This window comes from Zalophus californianus, chromosome 2, assembly GCF_009762305.2.
Source record: "Zalophus californianus isolate mZalCal1 chromosome 2, mZalCal1.pri.v2, whole genome shotgun sequence".
NCBI classification, from domain to species: domain Eukaryota; kingdom Metazoa; phylum Chordata; class Mammalia; order Carnivora; family Otariidae; genus Zalophus; species Zalophus californianus.
Window position 1 is genome coordinate 1,803,093 of NC_045596.1, and position 24,819 is coordinate 1,827,911.

A 24,819-nucleotide genomic window follows, 5' to 3' on the forward strand; every position below is an offset into this window, starting at 1 on the left:
GCACAGGCAGCTTTCAGTATTTGTCACCAGATAGAATGTTAGGTGTGGGGTTTCGGACGTACATCTTTATCAGATTGAGGAAATGCCTTCTATTCCTAGTTTGCTGCGTGTTTTTATCATGAATGGACATTAAATTTTGTCGTATGCTTTTTCTGCTTCTGTTGAGATGATCATGTCTTTTCTGTTATTCTAGTGAATTACATTAGTGGTTTGGGTTTTTTTTTAAGATTTTAATTTATTTGACAGCACAAGCAGGGGGAGGGGCAGAGGGAGAAGCAGAACCCCCACTGAGCAGAGAGTCCGACATCTCAGGACCCCAGGACCATGACCTGAGCCAAAGGCAGACGCTTAACTGACTGAGCCACCAGGCGCCCCAGTGCTTTTTTTTTTTTTTAATAGTCAGTCTTATCTCTAATTAAAATTCTACTTGTCTATGACGTCTTATCCTTTTTCTATCTAATTCAATTTGTTTATATTTTGTTTAGGATGTTTGCATCTGTGTTCATGAGAGAGATTTGTCGTTTTCTTGTTTTTCTCAGGTTTTGGTGTCACAGAAATGAGTCGGGGAACATTCCTTCTGTTTGCTGAGTGTATGTCAGATTGGTATAATCTTTCTCAGATGTTTGGAAGAATTCACCAGTGAAGTCATCCGGGGCCTATAATTTTCTTTGTGAAAATATTTTTAATTACAGATTCAGTTTACTTAATGGCTACAGAGCTGCTCAGGTTTTCTGTTTCTTCTTGTGTCTGTTTTGGTAAGTTGTGCTGTTCAAGGATTTTATCCGTTTCATCTGTCAGATTTATCGGCATAAAGTGTTCATGATAGTCCTCGGAGATCCATAGTGACGTCCCCCTTTTCATTCCCGCTTATCAGCAATTTGTCTCCTGTCTTTTCCTCGTGCGTCTTCCTACTGGTTTGTTGGTGGTGTTGCCATTTGAAAGAACTCTTGGCTTTGCTGACTTTTCTGTTTTCTGTCTCATTGATTTCTGCTCTTATATTGTCCTTTCCTTTCTTTGGGTTTAATATGCAGTTCTTCTCTTAGCTCTTGAGATGGGCACTCAGATCACTGAATTTTAACCTCATTTTTGCACAAAGTATTTTCTCATTTCCATTGTGGTTTTTTCCTTTGCCCACAGACCACTTAGAAGTGTGTTGAGAATTTGGTATTTATGTTACTGAGTTGTGGTTTAGTCTCAACCACGGTCAGAGAACATAAATCCAGTGGTTCGGTTCTTTGGAATATGTTGTGACTTGGTTTATGGCCCCCCCAGATTTGTCTCTGTTGGTAAGTGTCCCACGTAGAGCTGAGAATTCCAGTTGGCTTTTGTTGGGCGTCATGTTTCATACGCAAAGGAGGCCGAATCGGTTAAGTATTTTGGTTAAATCTTTAGCATCCCTGCTCCTCTCTCTGAGAGGTGTGTGAAAATCCTCAGCTATGATTGTGCTTTTATCCAGGTCTCCTTTTCGTTTCTATATTTTTGGAAACCATGTCATTCATGGCTTCAAAATGAGAGTGGCTGCATCCACTCCCTCATTATCTCGGCTAGTGCTGGCCTGGTGTGTCTTTTTCTGTCCTTTTCTCTGCTCTTACATTTAAAGTATGCCTCTGCTACCGAGCACAGACGGGAGAGTTTGTTATGTTCGCCCAGCCTGATAATCATGATCCTTCAGTCAGTATTTGACCCACATATCTTTTAAGTTAATTACTGATAGGGTTGGGTTTAACTACACCATCTTGCCATCTATTTTCTGTGTGTCTCATCTCTTCCTGATACCTTTAGTTTTCCTAACCTGTCCTGCTTTGGGTTAATAGAAACATTTCTCTGTTCTGTTCACTTTTTAGTTAAGTATTTGTATTACTATTTTAGTGGTTACTCTAGAGATTATGCTTCCCAACTGCATTACAGTCCACCTTAGATCAATGCAAAAACTCCTGTGTAAGTTCATTGAATACTCCCTCCCCCACACCTAGAAAGCTCTTGTGGCCACGTGTTTGCATGTTTTAAAGCCCTCAAAAGGACTGTCTAAACAGTCAGTAACCCTAATCTACCCACTCCCCCAGCTTCTTCACTCCTTTCTGTATTTTTTATCTAGAATCACTTCCCTTCAGCTGGAATAATTTCTGTGGTACAAATTTCTTATAGTAGAGTCTGCTGGATATAAATATCACTACCTTGTATTTATCTGAAAATACCTTTGTGCTGCATTTTTCCTACATCTAATATTTTCTTTTTTTTTCTTAGGATTGCATTTTTAGACTTAAAACTCACAACCCCGAGATCGGGAGTTGTGTGCTCTACCGACTGAGCCAGCCAGGCGCCCGTCTAGTATTTTCTCTTGCACATTGCATTTGTGGTTAGTACAGTGTAAGGTCCGAGATTCTGCCCGTCTCTAAAGAAAGTTGGTTCTTGTTCCAATAGGCAGGTGATTTGTTGGTTGATTACCTGGGACTCTGCCTTTTTAGAGCAAGGGCTGTTTCCATTTTGTCCCAGGATGTCAACTTTACTCGAGATCTGGCCCTTCTAGGGTTTCAAAGGAAAACCTGAAGTGTTTACTAAGCCCTTCTAACCTTGAGGGACCCAGATTCAAAGCTGTTACCCTGTAATACTCAGCCATGGGGATGCCTGCTAAGCTCTTTCTGTTTTCCATCTGCTCTTCTCACCCCAGAATCATTGGGGTCTTGCTCGAAGCGTGCACAATTTGGGGGTCAGCCAAGGATGTGAGGGTTCCCCCTTTTGTGGCTCCCTTCCCTCTGGGATGTCCCCAGCCTCTCTTTCCACTGTTCAGATGTCCACAAACCCTTCCAACTCCGACTGAGGCTTTTCTGCTATAGCCTACCCCCCCCCATGCCACACAGGCCGGGTCCCTTCCAGCCGGGCTCCGGCAGAAAGGGGTGCGCAGGGAGTCCCCAGAGGCGGCGACACCTGAACTCAGACTTGAGGAGGACTTAACCACCTGGAAGGGTGAGTTCCAGGAAGAAGTACAGAATGTGCAATTAAGAACACAGGTTCAAATCCCAGCTTTGTCATTCAGCCACTGTGTGACCTTGGGCAAGCGATTTAACCCCTCTGTGCATTTTCCTTGTCCGTGTTGAGGATGATCTAACATGTGCATCCTGGAATTGCTGGAAGGGTTAAATGAGTGACCCTGGCAAACACTTAGCACAGCGCCTCAGTCTCCCCTCCTGCCTTCTCCTTCCTGCCCCCCCCTGCTCCACTGGCGGGCCCTCGGCAACCTCACCTTGCTCTCAGCAGGCACCTGCTTCCTCCCCTTGTTTCCAGCCCTTGAATTCACATCCTGGGCTGGGGCTGAAATTGCCCAAAGGCAAAGCTGGGCAGGCGCCAGGTCACATGGCCCCCCAACAGGCAGGCCTGGCTGGACTCCGGCCAGTCCATCTCGGTCCCTTGGCAGGTGGCAGACATGGGAGTGTTTCTCCTCACCGGCTGGTCTAAGTCCAGCCCGACTGGAAATACTAACCGGTCCCTGCACCCCAGCCCCCAGGACGCATCCTCAGAGCGATCACCAGAGTAAGTACATTTATTATGAAAATAAGTGCATGCGAAACGTCTCTTGACTCTCAGATACATGGCAAAGGCTACTGGGGTACATTTCAGTGCAGACACACGGCTCTGCAGTGGCAGAGACCGGCCCCCAGGTGCGAGGTGCTGCCAGAGCACTCAGTTCTGCAGACCTCCCGGTCCTTATTCAACAGAACAAGGCAGGCCTTTCACCCCAGGGCCCACACGTGTGGTCCCCACAGGCAGCCCCCTCTTCCCAGCAGCTGTGGCGCGCCCAGGGGCGGGGGCGTGGGGGGGCGGTCCTGTTGGCCTGGATCCCTGCATCCGGTTGCTCCCAGCCTCTCAGCCTGGCAGCTGGGGGTCCACACTCCCTTCCAGGAGCAGATGCCCCACGGGAGGTTCCCTCTGACCTGGTCTGTTCCATCGCCCGAGAAGGACCAAGGTGAAGGATCCGAAGCACCCTCAGCCTGTTCTGGGCCCCAGATCTCGAGGGCTCTCTCCCTCTCCCGGCCACGGGTCTCACTGGCAGCACTCAGCCACATGCCTGAAGAGCTCCTCGCCTTGCTCGTCACCGAAGCACCGCAGGCAGTGAGGGCACTGAAGGTCCCCCTGCCCTCTCCGGGTCGCTCTGCCCTCGGCGGGGGAGTCCAGCCCCTGAGATCCAGTCCCCGCCCTCCGGCCACTGGGTGCCACGAGCTCCAAAGCATCCGTCTCTAAGTACTTGGAGGTTCTGTTTCCCGTGTGAATCCGGCAGGAGCCTGGCTCACGGCGGTCCTGGAAAAAAGGCAAAGGTCCGTTTACGTGGGTTGCCCTGGAGGCCACAAAATCACGTGTTGGGTTCTAGCACTTGAGATATTTCTTCTATCCTTGAGTGAGACGCACACCCCTCACCCTGCTTCCTGGAGTAGCCCAGAGCCCAAACGTGGTGGTGCTCCGTACAGAACTGAAGTGGGCACACAGACACTGCTGCGTGTGCTCAGGAAGGGACAGGGTAGAGCGGGGTGCACCCCCACCCCTGGGCGGCCCCTCGGCCCTGAAGACCTGCCCCGGACACCTCAGTGGAGAGGGGGGTGGCAGAGCTCAGGGCGGGGAGCTGGACGAACTGTGCCTCGGCCCCGCTCTGCACCATCTCTGCGAGGCCCGGGGTTCGGAGCACTTGGGAGCCCCCTGAGGCAGTAGGGGTTCCCCTAGACAGCGGTCGTGTGTGAGCCGTGGCCTGCCGTGCTCCTCACTACTGCTCAGGAACTTTGGCTCACTGGCCACACCTTCAGCGCCCCTGCCCCAGGGCCATCCAGGCGCCGGGCATCAGAGCGAGTGCTCCTCACTGCTCGAGGGGCCGCAGGCTGCGGCTGAGAGAGATACAGAGAGGCTCAGGCTCCACCGGACCTGGAGCCAGTTCTGGTCACTCCTCTTGGCCGTGAGTCGTTGAGAGGCTACTGAGGACCACATCCTTAATGACCTTTCAACCCAAGAGCACATGCTTCCTCGAGAAAACCCAGAGGCCAAGCCAAATCGCAGGAGGACGCCCCGTCCCCGCCCGGCCACGTGGGAGGATGCTCGGCCAAGGCCTATGGTCCCGGGGCCTGAGGAGCAGCAGGAACTCCTGACGGAGGCCAAGAAGGCTGCCGGGGCTGGTGAGGCCCTCCGGCATCTCCCCGTTGGCCTGCAGACTCGGGGACACAGACCTCAGCCACGGTCCCCACCCGCTTCACCCACAATGCTCTGTCCAGGCCCACGGCCATGGACTTAGTCCGAGGGTGTGAAAGAGAGGGTGTCCCCCATGACTCCCTGCACCCCTCCCGCAGCGGGGAATGCACAGGCCACCGGCAACCCCAGCGGGCAGCTCCCAGGTCCGCTCAGCGTCCCTGCACCGCCTGGTACGTCGGGCCCCGGCGCTGCCACTACTGCCCCATCCGTGTCCAGACGAAAGTTCTTCAGGGGGCCCAGGGTTCACTCCAGGGCCAGAGGTGTGCTGGGTACTTGCTGAGGGGCTAAAGAAACTAAGCTTTCCTGGGGTGTCCGCAGGGCTGAGAAGGGAAGAGGCAGGTGGGTGCCGTGCGTCCTGCGGTGAGAGACTTCGTCAATTCTGACACCTGCCAGGCCTCCCGGGGGGGGGGGGGGGTGGAGGGCCCACTGGCCCATATGGCGCATCTCGCCGCACACGGACCATGAGTTGGGGGACATCACTGGACACCTGGGGCCTCAGTGTCCAGGTCTGCGGAATGGGGTAACCCGGGTCCCCCCCTCACAGCAAGGAGGCGACGTGTAGGCAGGAAGGCCTGGTAGGGGGCCCAGAGCCCAGGACGGGCCCCGTGGACAGCCACCTCCTCCATCACACCACCGCGACAGACGGCTTCCGCCGTGCCCCGGGCGCCAGGCGAGGCGGCTCTGACCCAAGCGGGCTGACGGGCTTGGGCCGTGACAAGCGTTTCGGGCCGACACTCGAAATTCAGGAAAAGAAAAACGAGAGAAACGCTGAGCCTAAACGAGGAGAAAAGCCCTGGGACCCCACCTGTGTCCAGGACGCCTGCTGCCGCAAGGAAGCCACCTCTTCCTCGAGCTCCTGAATCCTACTCTGGGCCCGTTCTCGGTCTGCCCTTTCTGAGGTGAAGTCATCCTTGTAAGCGAGAATCTGAAAGGAGGCGAGACACTCGGCTGTCACGGTGCGGAGCCGCGTTGGCCCGGGAAGGAGGCGGACCCCCCGCCACGGCCGCCCGGAGCGCCACCTGCTGCTCCAGCATCTGCACGCGCTCCAGCGCCGCGTCGCGGGCGCCCCTCACGGCCACCAGCTCCCGCCTCACGTCCGCACACGCGCCCATCTTTTCCTCCAGCTGCCGGTTGAGCCTGGAAATCTCCTTCCTCATCAGCTCGGGGCAGGAGGGCCTCTCAGGCTCGGGGGGGGCCCGCAGCCCCTGCAGCTGCGCGTGGAGCCCCCTCACATACTCGTCCCTGCTGGCGTCGTAGCGCTGCCACTTGGCGTTGAGGTCTTCCACCTGAGGGGACGCAGCCAGAGCTCGGGGTGACAGCGGCCGAGGCCGGGAAGCTCTCTGTTAGCAACAGGCCGCTGCGGAGCTCTGGCCCATAACCGCCGGTGCCTCACTGGGCTCCGTCCACGGGGGACACTGAGACCAACAGACGCAGCCGAGGCGCGGTGAGGACATCCCCGGGCCACCGGCTTCCACCCAAGTGGACTCGGTGCCGTTCTCCTGCCTTAAAAGCTCTACCTGAAACCCCTGCACCTTCTTTCTCGACCTACGAGCTGAACCGGGGGCGGGGGGTGGGGGGGGACAGAGCAGGACAGGGCGCGTCCTCTGCTCTCTGACGCAGAAAGGCCAGGTCTCTGGGGGCTGTGTGTGTCAACCCAAGTGGCCCGAGGGGGACACAAGCCCTGAGCACCACAGAGACGGTAGGACCCTCCCCTGCGGTTGAACGAAAAGGGACAGATACTCACATGAGTCACCTTTTGTCGTAACAGACGGTTTTCTTCCTGTAACTTCTCAAGAACAGCCTGTACGGAGGCGGCCCCGCCTGTACACTCTGGCTGCAGAAGGAAGGGACAGAGGGAAGACGCCATGTCGCTGAACATGGCACATGCAGCAAGAAGGGAGGAAGAAGCGAGACCTGCGGACCGAGGCCACCGATGGCACCACATCTAGCAGCGTCCCCTGGCAGGCGTGCCCTCGGGAGAGGGACAGAGACCGGAAAGGCTGGAGGGCGGGGAGGGGTCCGCTCCAGCCCCACCCGGGCCTCCAGGGGGACCGGGGCCACACCGCCGCCAGGGGCTGGCTTGCATCCAGCCATGCGTCCGGTCTCCCACGGCCTCAGATGCTCCGTCATCAGAGAAGTCGGGCGGGTAGGCAGCTCAGCCCCGTGGGGCCGCAGAGAAGGCTCCGGCCTGGTGCAGGCCTGGCCGGGAAGCCAGCTCCCCTCCTCCAAGCCCATGACAGCATCACGTCTGCAGAGTCAGGGTCGACCTCAGTGGTTCACACGTGGCGGTCTGAACCACACACCGTGTTCACACCGAGAAGCCACATCCGAACCAACCCTAACAATGGTGGGCAGACCTAAGCGAAAAGTCTCATGAGAAGTCCATCTGAATCCGAGAACCTCAGTGCATTTAACAGAACAGGGGGCTGTATGTTGGTGACATCGTTTCTGAGAATTCCCCTTGAATGATAAAGGAAGTGGGTGTCCTCACTGAACAGGCACCGGGAAGCCCCAGGTGACTCAGCCAAGTCCCAGGCTGAGAAGTGATGCTGCTTTAGGGGCTGCACCGACCCCACAGCAGCCCCAGGCCAACCCTCCTGTGCAGCCACTTCCAAGTCCCCACAAGGAAATGACACAGTGACTCAAAGTTGAATGAGCACGGCCGCTTCCTCCCAGACAGCCCTCGTCTTTTGGCTTCTGAAATACACGGGTGTTCTTTCTGAGGTTCCCTTTTCGTGGAATCCCCCCATCGGGAACGGGTGGTTCTCAGATTGAGGTTCTCCCCACGCAGGCTCTCAGTGAAGAGGCTGCTAAGGAGCCAGGCGACCTGCCCCCCCCCCACCCCCCAGAAAACCGCAGAGCGCATTTCCAACGTGACCATGGTGGCAGCTCCAGAGAGCCGCCTGGAAAGAACCCTGCTCCCCGCCCCAGGCCGGGCGGCACTGCTCTGCTCAGACTCGTGGAGCCACAGAAGGCCGGCACCCACTGCCCTCGTGGCGGGCTGGGGCCTGGCCCCGCACACGGGGCACGGAAAGGGGCAGTTTGCTCATCTGCCCAACGCTCGAGTGCTTGCACTTGCTCGGAGCAGGCCTGCCAGCCCGGCTCTGCCCTCTGGTCCTCAGCTGAGTGAGGCCAAGGAGGCCAAAGTGCACAGGGCTGTCCGGGAGGGAGGGGCTGGGGAAACGGGCTCCCCTGCTTTCCTATCACATTCTGCATGTTCCATCATTCTAGAAGAAACCCCTGGATGGGTGGGCTTTGCCACAACAGCTGGGTCTCACACTGAGAACAGAAGTGGGCTCTGGGCACCCCAACCCCTGTGACGGCCGCGGGTTCGTGCAGCCCCAACGCAGGGCCTCCCGCCCCAGGGAGGCCTTCACCGTCCTCGGCGCACACATTTACCTCCGGACTCTTCTCCCCCACATCCCCCTGAGCGCGCTGTCGTTCATCCAGACACTTGGCCAGATGCTGGCACATGTGGGCGGTGGCGGCCAGAGTCCTCCGCAGCTGATGGGTCTCATCAGCCAAGGAGCGGCACAGGATGTCACTGGCAGCCCGGGCCCGTTCCTCCTCCGCCACGCTCCTCCGGAGCAGTGCCACTTCCCTCTCTCGCTCGTGCTCCGGCTGGCTCATCAGCTGCTGCGTCTCCTTCTCTTTTTCTTCTAACTGCTCAGAAAGTCTCTCAATTTCCTAAGTGGAAGATTTAAAAGCACAGTTCATTTTATTAAAAGAAGCAAGGTCAGAAACAAGAGAAAAAGTGGCCCGGACCCGCTATCACTCGCTGACGGACACGCTCATTCAGAGGCCTGCTTCGGAACTGTGATTCACTGGTTTTTCAGCTTCTAATGTTCTTTCTGAAAGTTCATGTAAAATTCTGCTTTCACAAGCAAGTTCACAATTTTAGACAGTACATCATCAAATTACTAAGTGTGGCAACTCCAAAGGCTTCTCTATGGGAAGGCTAGAAACTGCAGCGGCTAGTCCCCCCAACTCCGTGCATGCCCTAACCCCCGGGACTTGCAATAGGACTTTATTTAGAAGCAGGATCCTTGCAGATGTAATTAGTTAAGAGGAAGCCATTCTGTATTAGAACAGGCCCTGATCCAGTGACTCCTGTGCTTAGAAGGAGGAAATGTGGACACAGACACAAGGTTGAGTGAGGACAGGGGCCGAGGACAGAGAGATGTGTCACAGGCCACAGAAGCCACCAGAAGCCCTCAGAGCCTCAGAGGGGGCATGGCCCCGCCGACAGCTTCAGCTCAGGCTCTGACCTCTAGAAGTGCGGAAGATGACACCACCGCTGTTCTAAGCCCCGTTTATGGTGCTTTGTCACAGCAGCTGTAGGAAACGAATATACCCAACCCCAATCACTTCTTTAAAAAAAAGTCCTGGGGCATCTGGGTGGCCCAGTCATTGGGCGTCTGCCTTCGGCTCGGGTCATGATCCCGGGGTCCTGGGATGGAGCCCCGCATCGGGTTCCCTGCTCGGCGGGGAGCCTGCTTCTCCCTCTCCCGCTCCCCCTGCTTGTGTTCCCTCTCGCTGTGTCTCTCTCTGTCAAATAAAATCTTTAAAAAAAAAAAAAAAGTCCTTAAAATTACAATCTGCTTTATGTCTGGCCTTAATGTTGTACTTTTCCGTTTCAAAGAACCCTGCAGCACCTGCAGTGAGAGTAGGCGGGCAGGGTGAGCCAGTGCGGCCTACAGGTACCAGGACCCCCAGCAGAAGGAGATGCCAGGCCACATTACTAAAGGGCCCCTGTTTTGCTTTAAGCAAAAAGCGTGCGTGGTTGTAACAAATTCGAACATATGGGAGGAAATGCCCTGAGAACTAAAATCCCTCTTTCCCCACTGACCCCTGCCTCCACCTCAAGCTCCACTTTCCAGAGGCATTTCCTCTGCACCATTTGGGCACATATCTTTCCAGAGTGTGTATGAGCATCCACAGCAGCAGTCTTCGTGCACGGACGGCGCCTACAACAGCGTGCCCTTCACCTCGCTCATACAGCAGCACAGACCTGCCTCATTCCTTCTGACTGCAGCCTGGAGCCCCACAGTAGATTCCAGATTTGCAGAGAACACCTCCAACCGACGGACACGGCCCATGGGAGACATGCCCCAAAGTCACACGACTGGACCGTTTCCAAGACTGGTGGGGGCGCCCGGGTGGCTCAGTTGGTTAAGCGTCTGCCTTCAGCTCAGGTCATCATCCCAGGGTCCTGGGATCAAGTCCCACATCAGGCTCCCAGCTCCGCGGGGAGGCTGCTTCTCCCTCTGCCCGCCGCTCCCCTTGCTCGTGTGCTCGCGCTCTCTCTCTCTCTCTCTCTCTCTGACAAGTAAGTAAATAAAATCTTAAAGAAATAATTGGTGGAACTCAGGGGCCTGCCCTGGTTCCTGGACCCACACCCGAACCCATGAGGCAAAGGCTCCTGCACCCAAACACCCCATGCACCTCCGGTGACCTCCATCACTCTAACCAGGTAACCCAGAACACATTCTGGAAGTCTCGCCCTCTCGAGTTTTTAAGAGCCTTCTCTTTCTCACTTCCTTCAACTTCACGCAAGAACAAGACCAGAAAGAAGAAAAGCCCTCGTTAGGATGGTCAGTCTGGCTCTCTTAGCAAAGGCCTAGAGGAAGAGGCTGTTCCAGACCCATGTCCCAAGACAGGCCTGAAAAGAGAGACCAGTGGGACATGTCCAAAATCAAGTGCAGGAGTGACAGGATGGGGGCAGTGTGACGGAGTGTAAGACAGAAACCACACTTGGCAAGGAGCCCGAAACAGGGACAGCTGCCCGATGCGTCTGGCAGCCGCCTTCCCTCATCCCTTCGCGGATGTCTGAGATTCAGGGGCAGCTCTCCTACGCAGCCCACTGAGGCCATTCCTTTCACTTTTCTACTTTAGGGCCACTCCCTGACCTCACCCCTGAGTAGAGTCCAGGCATTTCTGGACTGAAGGAAGAGGAGGCCCCTCCCTGCAAGCTGGCCCCTCGGCATCGGTACCTCCTCCCAGCAGACGGCCCTTCAGCACCAGGCGGGACCCGCAGGACTTGGAAGAACAGGGCCTGGGGGCCACGTCCACACAGCCGCGGGCCCACGCAGCCGCGGGTCCGCACAGCCGCGGGCCGCCAGCGGGTGCCAAGTCACCTGGCCTGGATGTGGCCATGACCAGACACAGCACAATGGGGCATTTATGCAGCTGAGAACCAACCAGATGGCCTCCTTAACATAAAATTCTATAAACAGGAAAAATAAGGCCAAATCCCAGGCTAAGCTCAGGTTCCCACCGCTGACCATTCCTGTGGCCTTGAGCCTAGAAACACGAAACTAGGCCTCTTAATTAGCCTTGAATTTGTTTTCTTTAAACACAGAGCAGGGGCCCTATCCCATGTTCTCATGTCTGGACAGGACTGCAGGAGCCTCGCCCTCTGGTGTGTCCAGCCTCTGGCCTGGCCTCGGTTTCCCTCTGCCTACGTTACAGCTTTGGTCTTGCTTTGTTGCCGCTGGTGGAAGGAGGTGCCTGAGGGCAGTAACCTTTCTTTGCCGTGCTCACTGATCTTAGACTCTGTTACCCTCAGCGGTGGCTCAAACACGGGTATGGAGTGAACAGATGGTACATAAAGAGGTCTGCCCCCTGAGAGTGCAGTTTCCATTAAAATTTCAAAGTTACTCAAATTAGCACAATGGAGAAATTAATACCTTGTCAATATCTAATACTGAAGTTTGTTCAGGGTAAATATGTCTCTGTGTGAAACAGATAACGACACATATGCAAATATATGTAATACAAATACAGACGGGAGTCCGATAAATACCCAGAAAGGCTGCTCTCCAGGGAACTCATAAATTTAGCAAATAACCACAGTGACGGCAGGAGCAGCTCTTGCCTGCTACGCCCTCCCTCCGTACCAGCCATGTAGTTTCCACACATCCTACGAGACAGCTTCTACCATCTCTCCCATTCTACAGTTGGGCAGACTGAGGCTCTTGGGGTCAGTAGCCACTGGAGTGACTAGGTAAAGAGGCTACCACAGCATCTCCTTTAGCTTCTGCACGTCCTCTTGGGGAGGAGCTTTGGGCAAGACCTGAGTTCTAAGCATCCTTCCTCACTGGTCAGTTGGAGACAGCAGGAGAAATAAGCATCCCTACAAATGGGGGGGGCGGGGGCAGCATGTCCCCGGGCTTGCCGGTGGGGGGCTCATGGAGCTTCCCGAGGGAATGCTCTGTCTCCACACTCCAGCCCTGGGCACGGGGCCCAGCCCCATGTAGATGCCCAGTTAACTGTCTGGGAGTGAGGACAGTACAAGGGTCAGGACCTGGGCTCTGTTCTCAGGCTGCTCACAATACAGACACGGAAAAGCCACAGACACGTGGCCAATTAAAGGACTCACCAGCCTTATTTTTGTCTTAAAAACCAGCTTTCAAACATCACTTTAGAAAGAACCTAGCTCACATGGAGGCTTGCTGGGGGCACTACCATACTCTCCTTCAGAGCTGGGAATACAAGGTGTGAAGAATTCTGTAGTCTTGTGGATCCACGGCCTCCCGGTCCTCATCCCTCTGTTAGTGGGCTCAGCTGCCCTAACCAGTCCACAGCAGAGGTTCACTCTCTCACAATTCCAGAAGCCGGAAGTCCCAAATCCAGGCATCAGTAGGGCCATGCTTCTTCCAGGGCAAAAAAGGAATCCTTCCTTGCCTCCTCCAGCTCCTGGTGGCTGCCAGTAATCCTGGGCTTATAGATGTACCACTCCAATCTCTGCTTCCATCTTCACATGGCCTTCTGCTAAGGACACCAATCATCAATCCACCCTAATCTAGCATGACATCATTTTAATTCATTTCATCTTGCAAAGACCCAATTTCCAAAAAAGGTCCCATTCACAGGTTCCAGATGGAAACAAATTGGGGGTGAGGGGGACACTGTCCAACCCAGTACAGTCCCCCCTTCTCTCTCGTTCCTGAGCAGCCCAGCCCAGCCCAGCCCTGTCCCTGCGACCAGCCCCTATGGCACTGTAAGAGAATGAGAACAAACTGGAATTGTAAGGCCAGTTAACTGAGCCTTCACCACAAGTGCCAAACACCAGATGGACCCTGGGAAGCAGCGATAAGATAGCGACATGCTCCCTCCCCTCCCGGAGAGTGTGGTGGAGAGCAAGGCAAACAAACAGACAAGGACAAAACCTAACATGGCTTGGAGGAGTCTGGGAAGCTGGTGGAGCAGGAAGCACCAGGAATCTATCTCCCCACCTGAAAAACAGCAGCATTGGCAGAATCCATCTAATGTCAGTGTTTTGGAAACCTGGAATCTACTGAAGGATTCCAACTTCCAGGGAAGGACTTGGCCAGTCAACTGAGGTTCATTTCAACCAATTTCAGCTCTTAGCCCATCCCCCCACACCCAGCCACCTGCAGGTTTCTGCAGCAACTAGCACACATCTTGCAGGAGCCAGGGTGGGCGAAAAAGACCCTGTCTGTCCTCCAAACACTGGAAATCTGTGCTCTCATCACTGATTGCTCCTTCCTATCACAAAGGTGCAAACACAGAGAAGAGGCAGCTGCTTTGCTCCCCCATGATTGCAGAGACCGTCTCCCCCAGCTGAAGTGACTTGGGACATTTAAAGGAAGGGAGCCCTTTCCCCCCTTTCATTCTTCTCTCTCCCCCCCACCTTTGGGGACCAGACACTAAAGACAAGGGCATTCAGGCCTGTTTACATACATACATAAAAATACACGAAATAAAGACGAGGACATTTGGAAGCAACTACATATAGAGAAAATTAAAATTAAATCAAAATTTTGTGACATTAACAACTGAAAGGGATGGGGACAGAATTGTAAAGGAGCAGAGTTTTTTATGTTATTGAAGTTAACCTGGTAACTGCTTCTCGGCCTTTTGGCTAAGATCAAGTGAAGTTAACCTGATATACATTCAACTTAGAATAGTATAACTTTAGGATGTTAAACATAATTCCCATTGTAACCACACACACACACACACACACACACACACACACACACAAGCTGTAGAATAGTGTTCACTTTGACAGCACATATACTAAAAAAAGAAAAGCTGTAGAATATATCAAAGGAAATGAGAAAGTTTAAACATTTCACTACAAATATGTGAATAAACACAAAGACAGTAAAGCAGAAAATGAGGAACAAAAAGACTGTAAGACATCTAACTCATCCTTATCAGTAATTACCCTAAATATCAATATGGATTAAACCCTCCAATTAAAAGAGAGATTTGGCAGAATGGATAAAACAACAGATCCACCTATAGGTTGTCTCCAAGAGACTCATTTGAGATCCAAAGACACAGACTGAAAGTAAAAAGGATGGAAAAACATATTCCAAGTAGTGACCAAAGGAGAGGAGGGGTGCCTACACTAATATAAAACAAAATACTTCAATGAAAAAAGGTTACAAAAGACAAAGAACATGATACATTAAAAAAAAGGGTTAATACAGCAAGAAAACAGAACAATTATAAGCATTTGTGCACCTATTAATAGACAAGCAAAATATATTAAACAAAAACTGACAATTGAAGAGAGAAATAGTTCTACAATAATGGTTAGAGACATCAATACTCTACTCTCAATAGTTATTAAACAACCAGACTTAAGTAAGAAAACAGGACTTAGCACAGTAAACCAACTAGATCTAAGAGATGTACAAAACACCCACCAGCAACAGCCACATGCAAGATCTTCTCAAGTACACTTGGGACATTTTCCAGACTAGACTGTATGTTAGATCACATATTAAGTCTCAGTAGATTTTTTTTTTTTTTTAGATTTTATTTATTTGACAGAGAAAGAGCGAGAGAGAGAGCACGAGCAGGGGGAGCGCCATGCAGAGGAAGCAGCAGGCTCCCCACTGAGCAAGGAGCCCAATGTGGGGCTTGATCCCAGGACCCTGGGATCATGACCTGAGCCGAAGGCAGACGCTTAACGACTGAGCCACCCAGGCGCCCCAATCAACACACTTTTAAATTAATTAATCAAAGAACTCACAAGTAAATTAAGAAATACTTAGAGAAAATTAAAATGAAAACACAACATACCAAAACTTATGGGATCCAGCAAAAGCAATGTTAAGAGGGAAATCTAGAGCTATAAACACTTGCCTTTATAAACAAGAAAGATCTCCAGTCAACAACCTAACTTTATCACTTAAGAAACCAGAAAAACAAGAACAAACTAAACCCAAAGGTAGCAGAAGGGCAGAAATCATAAAGATTAGAGCAGAGGTAAGTGAAACAGAAAAAAAAAGAACAGAAAAATCAATAAAACCAAGAGTTGATTCTTCTAAAAGATCAAGAAAATTGACAAACCTTTAGCTAGACAGACTGAAGAAAGAAGACAAATTACTAAAATCAGAAATGAAAGTGGGGAGGGGACATTACTACCAATTCTATAGAAATAAAAAGAATTATAAGAGTACTATGAACAATTGTACAGCAGCAAATTGGATAACCTAGATGAAATGAACAAATTCCTAGAAACACAAAACCTACTAAAACTAAATCACAGAGAAATAGAAAAACTGAACACACTCCTACCTAGTAAGGAGATTCAGTCAGTAATCAAAACTCTCCCAACAAAGAAAACCCCTGGAACTGATAGCTTCACAGGTGAATTCTAGCAAACATTTGAAGAATACTAATCCTTCTTCAGCTTTTCAAAAAAAAACAAAAAAAGAAAAAAAAAAGGAGGGAACACTTCCCAACTCATCCTATGAGGCCAGCATTACCCTGATACCAAAGCCAAAGGCACTGTAACAAAAGAAAATTATAGACTAACCTCCATGATGAACACAGATGCAAAAATCAACAAAACACTAGCAAACTTTTATATACCACAATCAAGTGGAATTTTTGTACTGGAACGTAAAGCTATTATAAACATAAAAAAGTTGATCAATGGATGTTAACTAGACTTACTGTGGTGATCATTTCTCAATATATACAAACATGAAATCATTATATGCTATACCTGAAACTAATGTTATGTTAACCATATCTGAAGAAAAAAAAAAAAAGCAGTTGACACTATAATACCGGTGTTCTGGTTTGGAAACTTAAGTTGGCTTACCTATATACTTACTGAGTTCAGTATTTCCCCACTACACATCCCTCCATCCCTTTCACAACTTGCTTCAAGAAGTGATCATCTAGGGGCGCCTGGGTGCTCAGTTGGTTAAGTGTCTGCCTTGGGCTCAGGTCATGATCCCAGAATCCTGGGATCGAGTCCCATGTCGGGCTCCCTACTCAGCAGGGAGTCTGCTTCTCCCTCTTCCCCCATTCATGCTCTCTCTCTAATAAATAAAAATCTTTTAAAAAAATTTTTTTAAAAAGAAGTGATCATCTAGACATCAGTGTAATTAATCCAAAGAATGAACCAAAGACTCTCCACAGTTAACTGTAGAGGGGAGGTCACACCAAAAACTGAAAAATGGTAGGAATGGCAGAGTCTCAGTTGGGAATGAAACTAACCTGTGAGACTAACCACAAACGGAAGGGACAATCAGTGGGGATTATCACCAAGAACACTGAGTCTCTGCCCTTAGAGAGACAGCACAACAAACAATCCTACCCAGAAGCAGCATTTGAAAAGTGCCTGGGGTGTATGGGAGGTTTATTTACTAATCTCAGAACATGCACTGGGGGGCAGGGATCTTTAGTAGCCTTGTCCAAGAAGAAAAGAGCTAGTGGGCACCATTTCTCTTCCCCTCCCTGCCAACCTAGATACCCAGACATGTGTGGGACCCAGCATGGACACTCACTATCTAGCTTGCTAACGCCATGCCCATTCCCCTGCCCCCACCTTCTCCTGCGGACCCATCCCCTCCAACCTGTCCCACTCAGCAGAGTCCCTCCAAGGTGCCTGACGTCTCATTCAGCAAGAAGCCCTGACAGTGGCCAACACCGAAGTGACTCCTACCCTGGGAGAAGGGGAGACACCCACAGACACCAGTTCGACTGCAACCCCAACAGTAGGCTGGGCGCAGACAACCGGTCTGATGGCTGGCCCATCCGTGAACAAACGCCTCACACAGAGCGGCGTGAAGAAAGAGTCCTGTAGTTCAGGGAGACTGCAACCCTAACAGACTGGGGGCAGTATCTGGTCTGACTGCAGGTTGTGCCCACCCATAAAAGCCTCACAAGGGACAACAGGGAAAGCACCCTGCAGTTCAGTGCAACCACAGTTCTGGCAAACACGCTGAGGGCAGGCATCTGGTCTGAACCAAGTAGAAGCCCAAGGCAGCCCCAGACTGGCCCCTTAACACAGAGAGACTAAACCCCACCCACACAGGCAAAGGGGACCACTGCAGCCAACTGGAAGGCAAATGCAGCTCAGGCACCACGGCAGGGGACACACAACACACACAGAAGACAACCCTGAAGCACCACCTGGTGAACAGGGGACACTGCAGGGCACGAGAGGACCTCTTCCCAAGGCCACTACTTTCAATATCAGGAGACATAACTGAACTTCCTAACACAGAGAAACAAACTCAGAATTAGACAAAATGAGGAGACAGAGGAGTATGCCCCAAATGAAAGAACAGGACAAAATCACAGCAAGAGACCAAGTGAAACGGGGATAAGTGATACACCTGATTGAGAATTCAATATAATGGTCATAAAGATACTCACTGGACTTGAGAACAGGCTGGAGGATCTCAGTGAGACCTTCAACAAGGAGACAGAGACTATTAAAAAAAAAAATCAGAGATAAAGACCTCAATCACTGAAATAAAAAATATACTAGAGGGAATCCCTAGCAAATTAGAGGAGGCAAAAGAATGGATCACTGAGCTGGAAGACAGAGTAATGGAATGCAACCAAGCTGAATAGCAAAAAAACCTTAAAAAATGATAATAGATTAAGGGAACTCAGCAACATCAAGTATAATAACATTTGCACTATAAGAATCCCAGAAAGAGAAGAGAGAGATAAGAGGGCAGAGAATTTACTTGAAGACTTAATAGTTAAAAATTTCCTGAATCTGGGAAGGAAAAGAAATCCAGATCCAGGATCCACAGAGAGCCCCCAACAAAATCAACCCAAGGAGGTGTACACCAAGACACATAGTAATTAAAATGGCAAAAAGTAGTGACAAAGAATTTTAAAAACAAGAAGAGAAAAGACAACAATTACATACAAGGAAAACCCCAAAAGGCTGTCAGCTAATTTTTCAGCAGAAACTACAGGCTGGACAGGAGTGGCATGACATATTCAAAGTGCTGAAAAGAAAAAAACCTACAGCAAAGAATAATCTACCCAGCAAGGTTATCATTCAGAATAGGAGAGATAAAGAGTTTCCCAGACAGGGGCGCCTGGGTGGCTCAGTCGTTAAGTGTCTGCCTTACGGCTCAGGTCATGACCCCAGCTTCCTGGGACCGAGCCCCACATCAGGCTTCCTGCTGGGCGGGAAGCCTGCTTCTCCCTCTCCCACCCCCCCTGCTTGTGTTCCCTCTCTCGCTGTGTCTGTCTCTGTCAAGTAAATAAAGAAAATCTTAAAACAAACAAAAAAAGAAGTGAAAATTGTCTTGTGCAGCTACTCTCTTTGCAGACCTAGTTTCTTTCCTGGAACAACCCAGATAATAGCTATGGCCCAAATAGGGCACTAGAGTTCACCCAAATGCGTGTGGTACTTCCAACAGCTGTTACACACAAATACTGTTAGTCCTGCTCCTGTTCTGGGCGTTTATGGTACTTCACAAAGACAGAGCATCAACAACAGGGACAAGGAGGAGGGAAAGTGAGATTTAAGTCTGTTATCCAACACTCACAGGCACTGCAACGCAGTCATCGCTCCCAGCAGAAGAGAGCTGTTACTGAAAGACTCATTTACGACTGGAGCTGAAAGTCACCTCAGAACATAACAAGGGTTCGCATGGCCCGGGACCCAGTGTGAACACATACACACCAGGAGCCTATGCTCAGGTACTACACGCACACAAACACCCCAGAACCCAGTGTCTACACACACAACACAGAATTGAACATGAACACACATATACACAGAACCTTCCACGTGCACACACAATCTCATCAGAACACAATACAGTCACATACAAACCCTCACACCTAACAAGGGGGCAGACCTCTTAGAACCCAAATACATACCCATCAGAACCCCAAACAGGCAGATACCCCTCAGACCCAACACAGACACACACCCCTCACAACCAACATAGACAGACATACCTTATACCTAATAACAGCACACAGACACTTTAGAACCCAAACATGCACACATACCTCCCAGAATCTACCACGGGCACACAAACTTTCCTCAGATCCAATATGGGAGCTCCTCCTCAAAACCTAATCACAAAACCTCATAACCAATAAGGACACTCACCCCTCATCCCAACACAAACAGAAACAGCTTCAGAACCAAACAAACCAACCCTCAGACCCAACACAGGCATACAGACCACTCAGAACTCAACACAGAGCACACACCCTCAACTCAAAGCAGGAACATACCCCTCCTTCCAAATGAACACCTATTCACACCCCTCAATACACAACTTGGGCACAAAAATCCCTCAGAACCCAACATGAGTGCATACACCCCTCAGACACAACACAGGGACACACACCCCTTAGGTCCAACACAGGAGCACAAAGACACCTCAAAACCAACAGGGACACACAACCCTCACCCAATATGGGAGCACACCCTTCAGAACCAACACTGAACATACACACCTCAGACCCAACACAGACAGACAGAACACCTCTCAGAAACCAGCATGGACACACAACCCTCAGAACACAACACTGGCCCACACACCCCTCAGAAAAAAACATGGATATACAACCACTGGGCCCAACACGGGCACAGCACAGGAATACACACCCCTTAGAACCAACATAGACACACAACCCTCTGACCCAGATGGGCACACTCCCTTCTCAGAAGCCAACACTGGTAAACACACCCCATAGACCCACATGGGCACAGACCCCTCGATCCCATCACAGACACACTACTCAGAACCAACACAGACATGGTATTCTCAAGACCCAACATGGGCATACACGCCCCTCAAACAAGGGAGCACAACACTCTGAAGTCAACATGCACACACACACCTCAGAACTGACACTAACACAAACACCTCAGACCTAAAATGGACACACACACCACTGAGAAGCCACTGAGGTGCACATGCCCTTCAGAACCCAACATAAACACAACCCCTTAGAACCTATGCAGGCACACACTCCTCAGACTCAACATAGGCACATACACCCCTCACAACCCACAATGGGCACACAAGAGCAGACTCCTCAGAACCTAACCCCAAGGCACACCCCTTAGAACCTAAAACAGGTATATTACCTCTCAAATCAACACAGACACACACCTGTAGAACCAAAATGGGCACAGAACCCTTAGACCTAACACAGGCACACACACCCCACAGAACCCCAAAGAGGCACACACACTCCTCAGAACCAACACAGACACATGACACTCTCACCCAGCTTGGGAACACATCCTTCAAAACCTAACACATGCACACACCCCTCAAACCCAGGATGAGAGCACACCCTTCAGAATTAACACAAACACACACCCTCAGATCCAACACAGAGAGACACAGCTATCAGAAGCAACAAGGACAGACAGCCCTTTAAAACCAAACGGAGGTGGTGCCTGGGTGGCTCAGTCGGTTAAGCGTCTGCCTTCGGCTCAGGTCATGATCCCAGGGTCCCGGGATCGAGCCCCACATCGGGCTCCCTGCTCCGCGGGAAGCCTGCTCCTCCCCCTCCCACTCCCCCTGCTTGTGCTCCCTCTCTCGCTGTGTCTCTCACTGTCGGATAAATAAAATCTTTAAATAAATAAATAAATAGATAAATAAATAAATAAAATAAAATAAAACCAAATGGAACCCAACGCTCAGATCCAACACAGACACCCAACCCTCAGACCCAGATTGGGAGTGCGCCCCTCAGAATCAACACAAACACATACCCCCTCAGATGCAACAGAGGAACACCCACCTCAGAACCTAACACACAAACACCCCTCAGACAAAACCCAGGCACACACCCCCCTCAGAACCCAGTAAGAGCACCATATGCCTCAAACCCAACATGGGAACGTACACACCTTCAGACCAACAAGGACCCACAACCCTCAACATGAGCACACACCCTTTGACCCAACACAGGATACACGGCTCAGAATCTAACACACTCACACACCCCCAGAAGCAACACGGACATGCAACCTTCAGACCAAAACAGGCATACATACTGCTCAAAACCCAATGGCGGCTTACACACCTCAGAACCAACACAGACATACAACCCTTATGCCCCACACGGTTGCATACACACCCCTCAGAACCAACAGGGTCTCACAACCGCTAACCCTAGCACAACCTTCAGATACAAATAGACATACAGTCCTTGACCCAACACGGAGAACACCCCTCAGAACACAACACATACACACAGTCCTCAGAACCAACAGGAACAAACGCTCCTCACACAGAACCACCGTCAGACCCAACAGGCACAAACACCTCTCAGAACCCGGAACGGGCACAAACCCACAGAACCACCACGGGCGCACGCCCCTCAGCACCCACCACGGGCGCACGCCCCTCAGCACCCACCACGGGCGCACGCCGCACGCCTCGCGACGGCCGGCACCGCCGCCGCCAAGCCCAACACGGCCTGAAGAGCCAACAAGAACGCACAACGCTCGCCCTCAACACGGGAGCACACGCGTCAGAACCACACGGTAAGAATTCACAAGGGAAACTGCGTTTAGAACGGAGTCCGGGCAGCGGCAGGAGGAGCTCTGCCCCTCCCGCCCCTCCTTGGTCGCCAAGCCAGCAGGAGCAGGGGGACCCTGCGCGGCCGCGCCACTCCGCCACCTCGGCCAGCTCCCGGCTCACCGCAGCCGACCCCGCCTGCAACCGCCCTCCCAGCCCCCTTCCTCTGTAAAAGAGCCTCCCCTCCTTGGGCCGGTGGCCTCCCCTGTTGGCGTGTCCCACACTGCAATTCTCTGCTGTTCCCGAATGAATCTATCTGGGGGGGGATGACTGGCAGTGTTATTTTTAAGGTTAACAGCGTCCACGCACGCCCTCAGAACCGACAGGCAGACCCAGCACCGCCCTCCACACTCAACACGGGCACGGACACCCCTCGGAACCCCCCCCCCCCACGGTCCTCACACCCAACACAGGAGCACAACTCTCAAACCTCTCGGAGCCCAGCGTGGCACAAACCCTCAGCCCCAGCGTGGACTCATCCCCCTCGGGGCCCGCTGCGGGCCGCGCGAGCGCGGCTCTCGCCCACCGGGGACGCACCTGGCGCAGCGCCGCCTCACCGGCGCCGCCCTCCCGCTGCCGGAGCTGCTCCCGGAAGCGCGCCACCTGCTCCAGCAGCGCGTCCACGAGCGAGGGCGCCGCGTCCCCCTCGAACGCGGCCAGGCGGGCGCGGAGGCGCTCAATAAGGGCGTCCCGGGCGGCCAGCTGGTCCTGCAGGAGCCTCAGCCGCTGCCCGGCCTCGTGGTACAGGCCGCAGAGCGCGGCCGCCGCACGCGCGGCCCCCTCCTGCCCGCCGGCCCCAGCGCCCCCTGAGGACATGGCCGCGGGCCTCGACCGGCGGGGGCGCGGACGCCGCCAACTTCCGCGCCGGGTCTGGGCGGGCCGCGCACCTTCCCGGAACTTTTCCCGGCGCGCCCCGCCTACCGCCGAGAGCCCGGCCCCACCCACTGCGACCAGCGTGGCCCCGGACCCGCAGACCGGTCGTCCCAGACCCTTCGACAGCCCGGCCCCGCCCACGGCGACCCGTCTGGCCCCGCCCCTGTCGACAGCCCCGCCCCTTCCCCCCCGACAGCTTGGCCCCGCCCGCAGCGGCCCGCCTAGCCCCCGCCCCCCCGCCGACCGTCCGGCCCCGCCCAGGACGACCAGCGTGGCCCCTGACCCGCGGAAAGTCAGTCCCAGGACCTCCGGCGGCCCGCCCCTTCTCCCGGCCCCAGGCTTGTGGCCCGGCGGTCCCGGAGTGCCCGAGTGGCGGGCTTGTCCCAGCGGCCCGCCTCCTCCCGCCGCTTCCCGCCCCCCCCCCCCCGCTCTGTCCCCCCCTCCCCGGAGTCGGGGGAGTCTTCGGGGAGTCGGCCGGGTGGAGGAGGAGGAGGAGGAGGGAGGGAGGGAGGGTAAGGCCGCCTCTGATGCAGCTGCTGATGGGAAGGAAAGAAGGGGTCAAAGGCGACCTCAAGTGTTGGAGCTGTGCGTGTCCACATCCCCGGGCTGCAGGCCAGGTTGGCCACACACAGCAACAGGAACAGGGCAACGGCCCAAGAGCTGGGCCCAGGGACATGCCCCACCCCCCACTGCATGACAGCGACCCAGAGCAGGGCGCCGGCCCACGCGCCCCTCGCTGAGACAGTCCTGGAGCAGGGGGCAGGAGGGCGCTGCCCCGTCCTCTACCCGCACTTCTCCGTCCCTTTCCTTCCCCCAGCCTCCCAGACCAACTCCCAGTGGCTTTCCGGCTCCATGCTGCTTTCCTTTTCAAAGTCTGAGCTTTCCCCCACAATGACGCCCAGGCACACCTGCGCTGTTTCCAAGGTTCCCCCCTCGCAGCCGCTGCGCCTTCGGCCCTGTCCCCATCTGGTTTTCCCCTTTCTGTAGTCCACTGCCAAGCTCGGGCTGGGCCCCGGGAAACCCTGGCAGGTGTGTAAATCAGACAAGTGTATGAGCGAAGCCAGCTCACACTTCCTCTGCAGAGGGAAGGTCAGAGCCGTACCCTCCCTGCCTGGTCGGGGGTCTGAAAGGGTCCCCCAGCTCCTGGGATCCAGCTCTAGTGATTTCACCCCCTGATACCATTGTCACCATTAGGATATTACAGAAAGGTTGGAGTGTGACTCCTGCAGTGAAGTGGAAAGACGTTGTTGGCTACTGCCTTGCTCGCTCTTGGATCACCAGCTCTGGGGGAAGCCACCCACCATATCCTGAGGACACCAAGTAGCCCTATGGAGAGAGAACGGGTGGTGAGGAACTAAAGCTTTGTGCCAACAGCCAGCGTCAGACTTGCCCACCCTAGTCAGCAAGCTTCCTTGGAACCGCTGCCTCCAGCCCAGGCAAGCCTTTGGGTGATGCAGCCCCAGCCTACATCTTCCCTGTGACCCTCATGGGACACCCTGAGCCACAACCACTCAGAGAAGCTGCTTCTGAATCCCTGAGGTGTGCGTAGTTTGTTACGCAGAAGTAGAAAACGAACACGTAGTATATTACGGTGTGCCTACTGAGGCATGGGACAGCACCCCAAAGCCAGATACATTAAAATTTCTCCAAAGACGACTACTCAGATGGAGATAAAGAAAGACGATGAAAAGCCTTACAGCTTTCAAGTTAGATTTCTCACCAACTTTAAGAAAGACATTTTGAGTTTCCAAGCTTTGTGGATCTCAGAATTACGGAGGAGGGATGGCAGACTTTCCACAACAGGCGTCCTACAGGGTGTTGTGAGGGTTCTTAGGTTAACATCCTTCATAGTGTTGTTAACAACATGCCAGTGCCTTCAAACTAAAATCCAGGTACTGAGTCAGGCACTGGG

The 24,819-nt window shown here is 52.8% G+C and overlaps 1 protein-coding gene across 2 annotated transcripts; it reads right to left on the reverse strand.

Annotated features, from left to right (window-relative positions):
* Positions 1-3,520: 3,520 nt before the first annotated feature.
* TNIP2 (TNFAIP3 interacting protein 2) lies at positions 3,521-22,949 on the reverse strand. 2 transcript variants are annotated; one of them, XM_027598990.2, is made up of 6 exons: positions 22,572-22,930; positions 8,626-8,913; positions 6,971-7,060; positions 6,246-6,512; positions 6,032-6,151; positions 3,521-4,293 (listed from the first exon to the last, which is right to left on the reverse strand). In XM_027598990.2, the coding sequence occupies exons 1-6, from the start codon at positions 22,848-22,850 to the stop codon at positions 4,039-4,041; spliced, it is 1,299 nt and encodes a 432-aa protein (XP_027454791.1). In that variant the 5' UTR covers positions 22,851-22,930; the 3' UTR covers positions 3,521-4,038. The 2 variants fall into 2 exon arrangements, with proteins under 2 accessions (XP_027454791.1, XP_027454792.1); XM_027598991.2 differs by lacking the exon at positions 6,246-6,512 and having other exon boundaries at positions 22,572-22,949.
* Positions 22,950-24,819: the final 1,870 nt, after the last annotated feature.

Bases quoted from the DNA above. Each gene is read 5' to 3' on its own strand.
- TNIP2 (XM_027598990.2), bottom strand. From the start codon at position 22,850: ATGTCCTCAGGGGGCGCTGGGGCCGGCGGGCAGGAGGGGGCCGCGCGT. The intron at 7,061-8,625 runs GTAAATGTGTGC...TTCCTTCTGCAG, and splicing joins TGGGGGAGAAGAGTCCGGAG to CCAGAGTGTACAGGCGGGGC. The intron at 6,152-6,245 runs GTGGCGCTCCGG...GCCTCCTTTCAG, and splicing joins TGCAGATGCTGGAGCAGCAG to ATTCTCGCTTACAAGGATGA.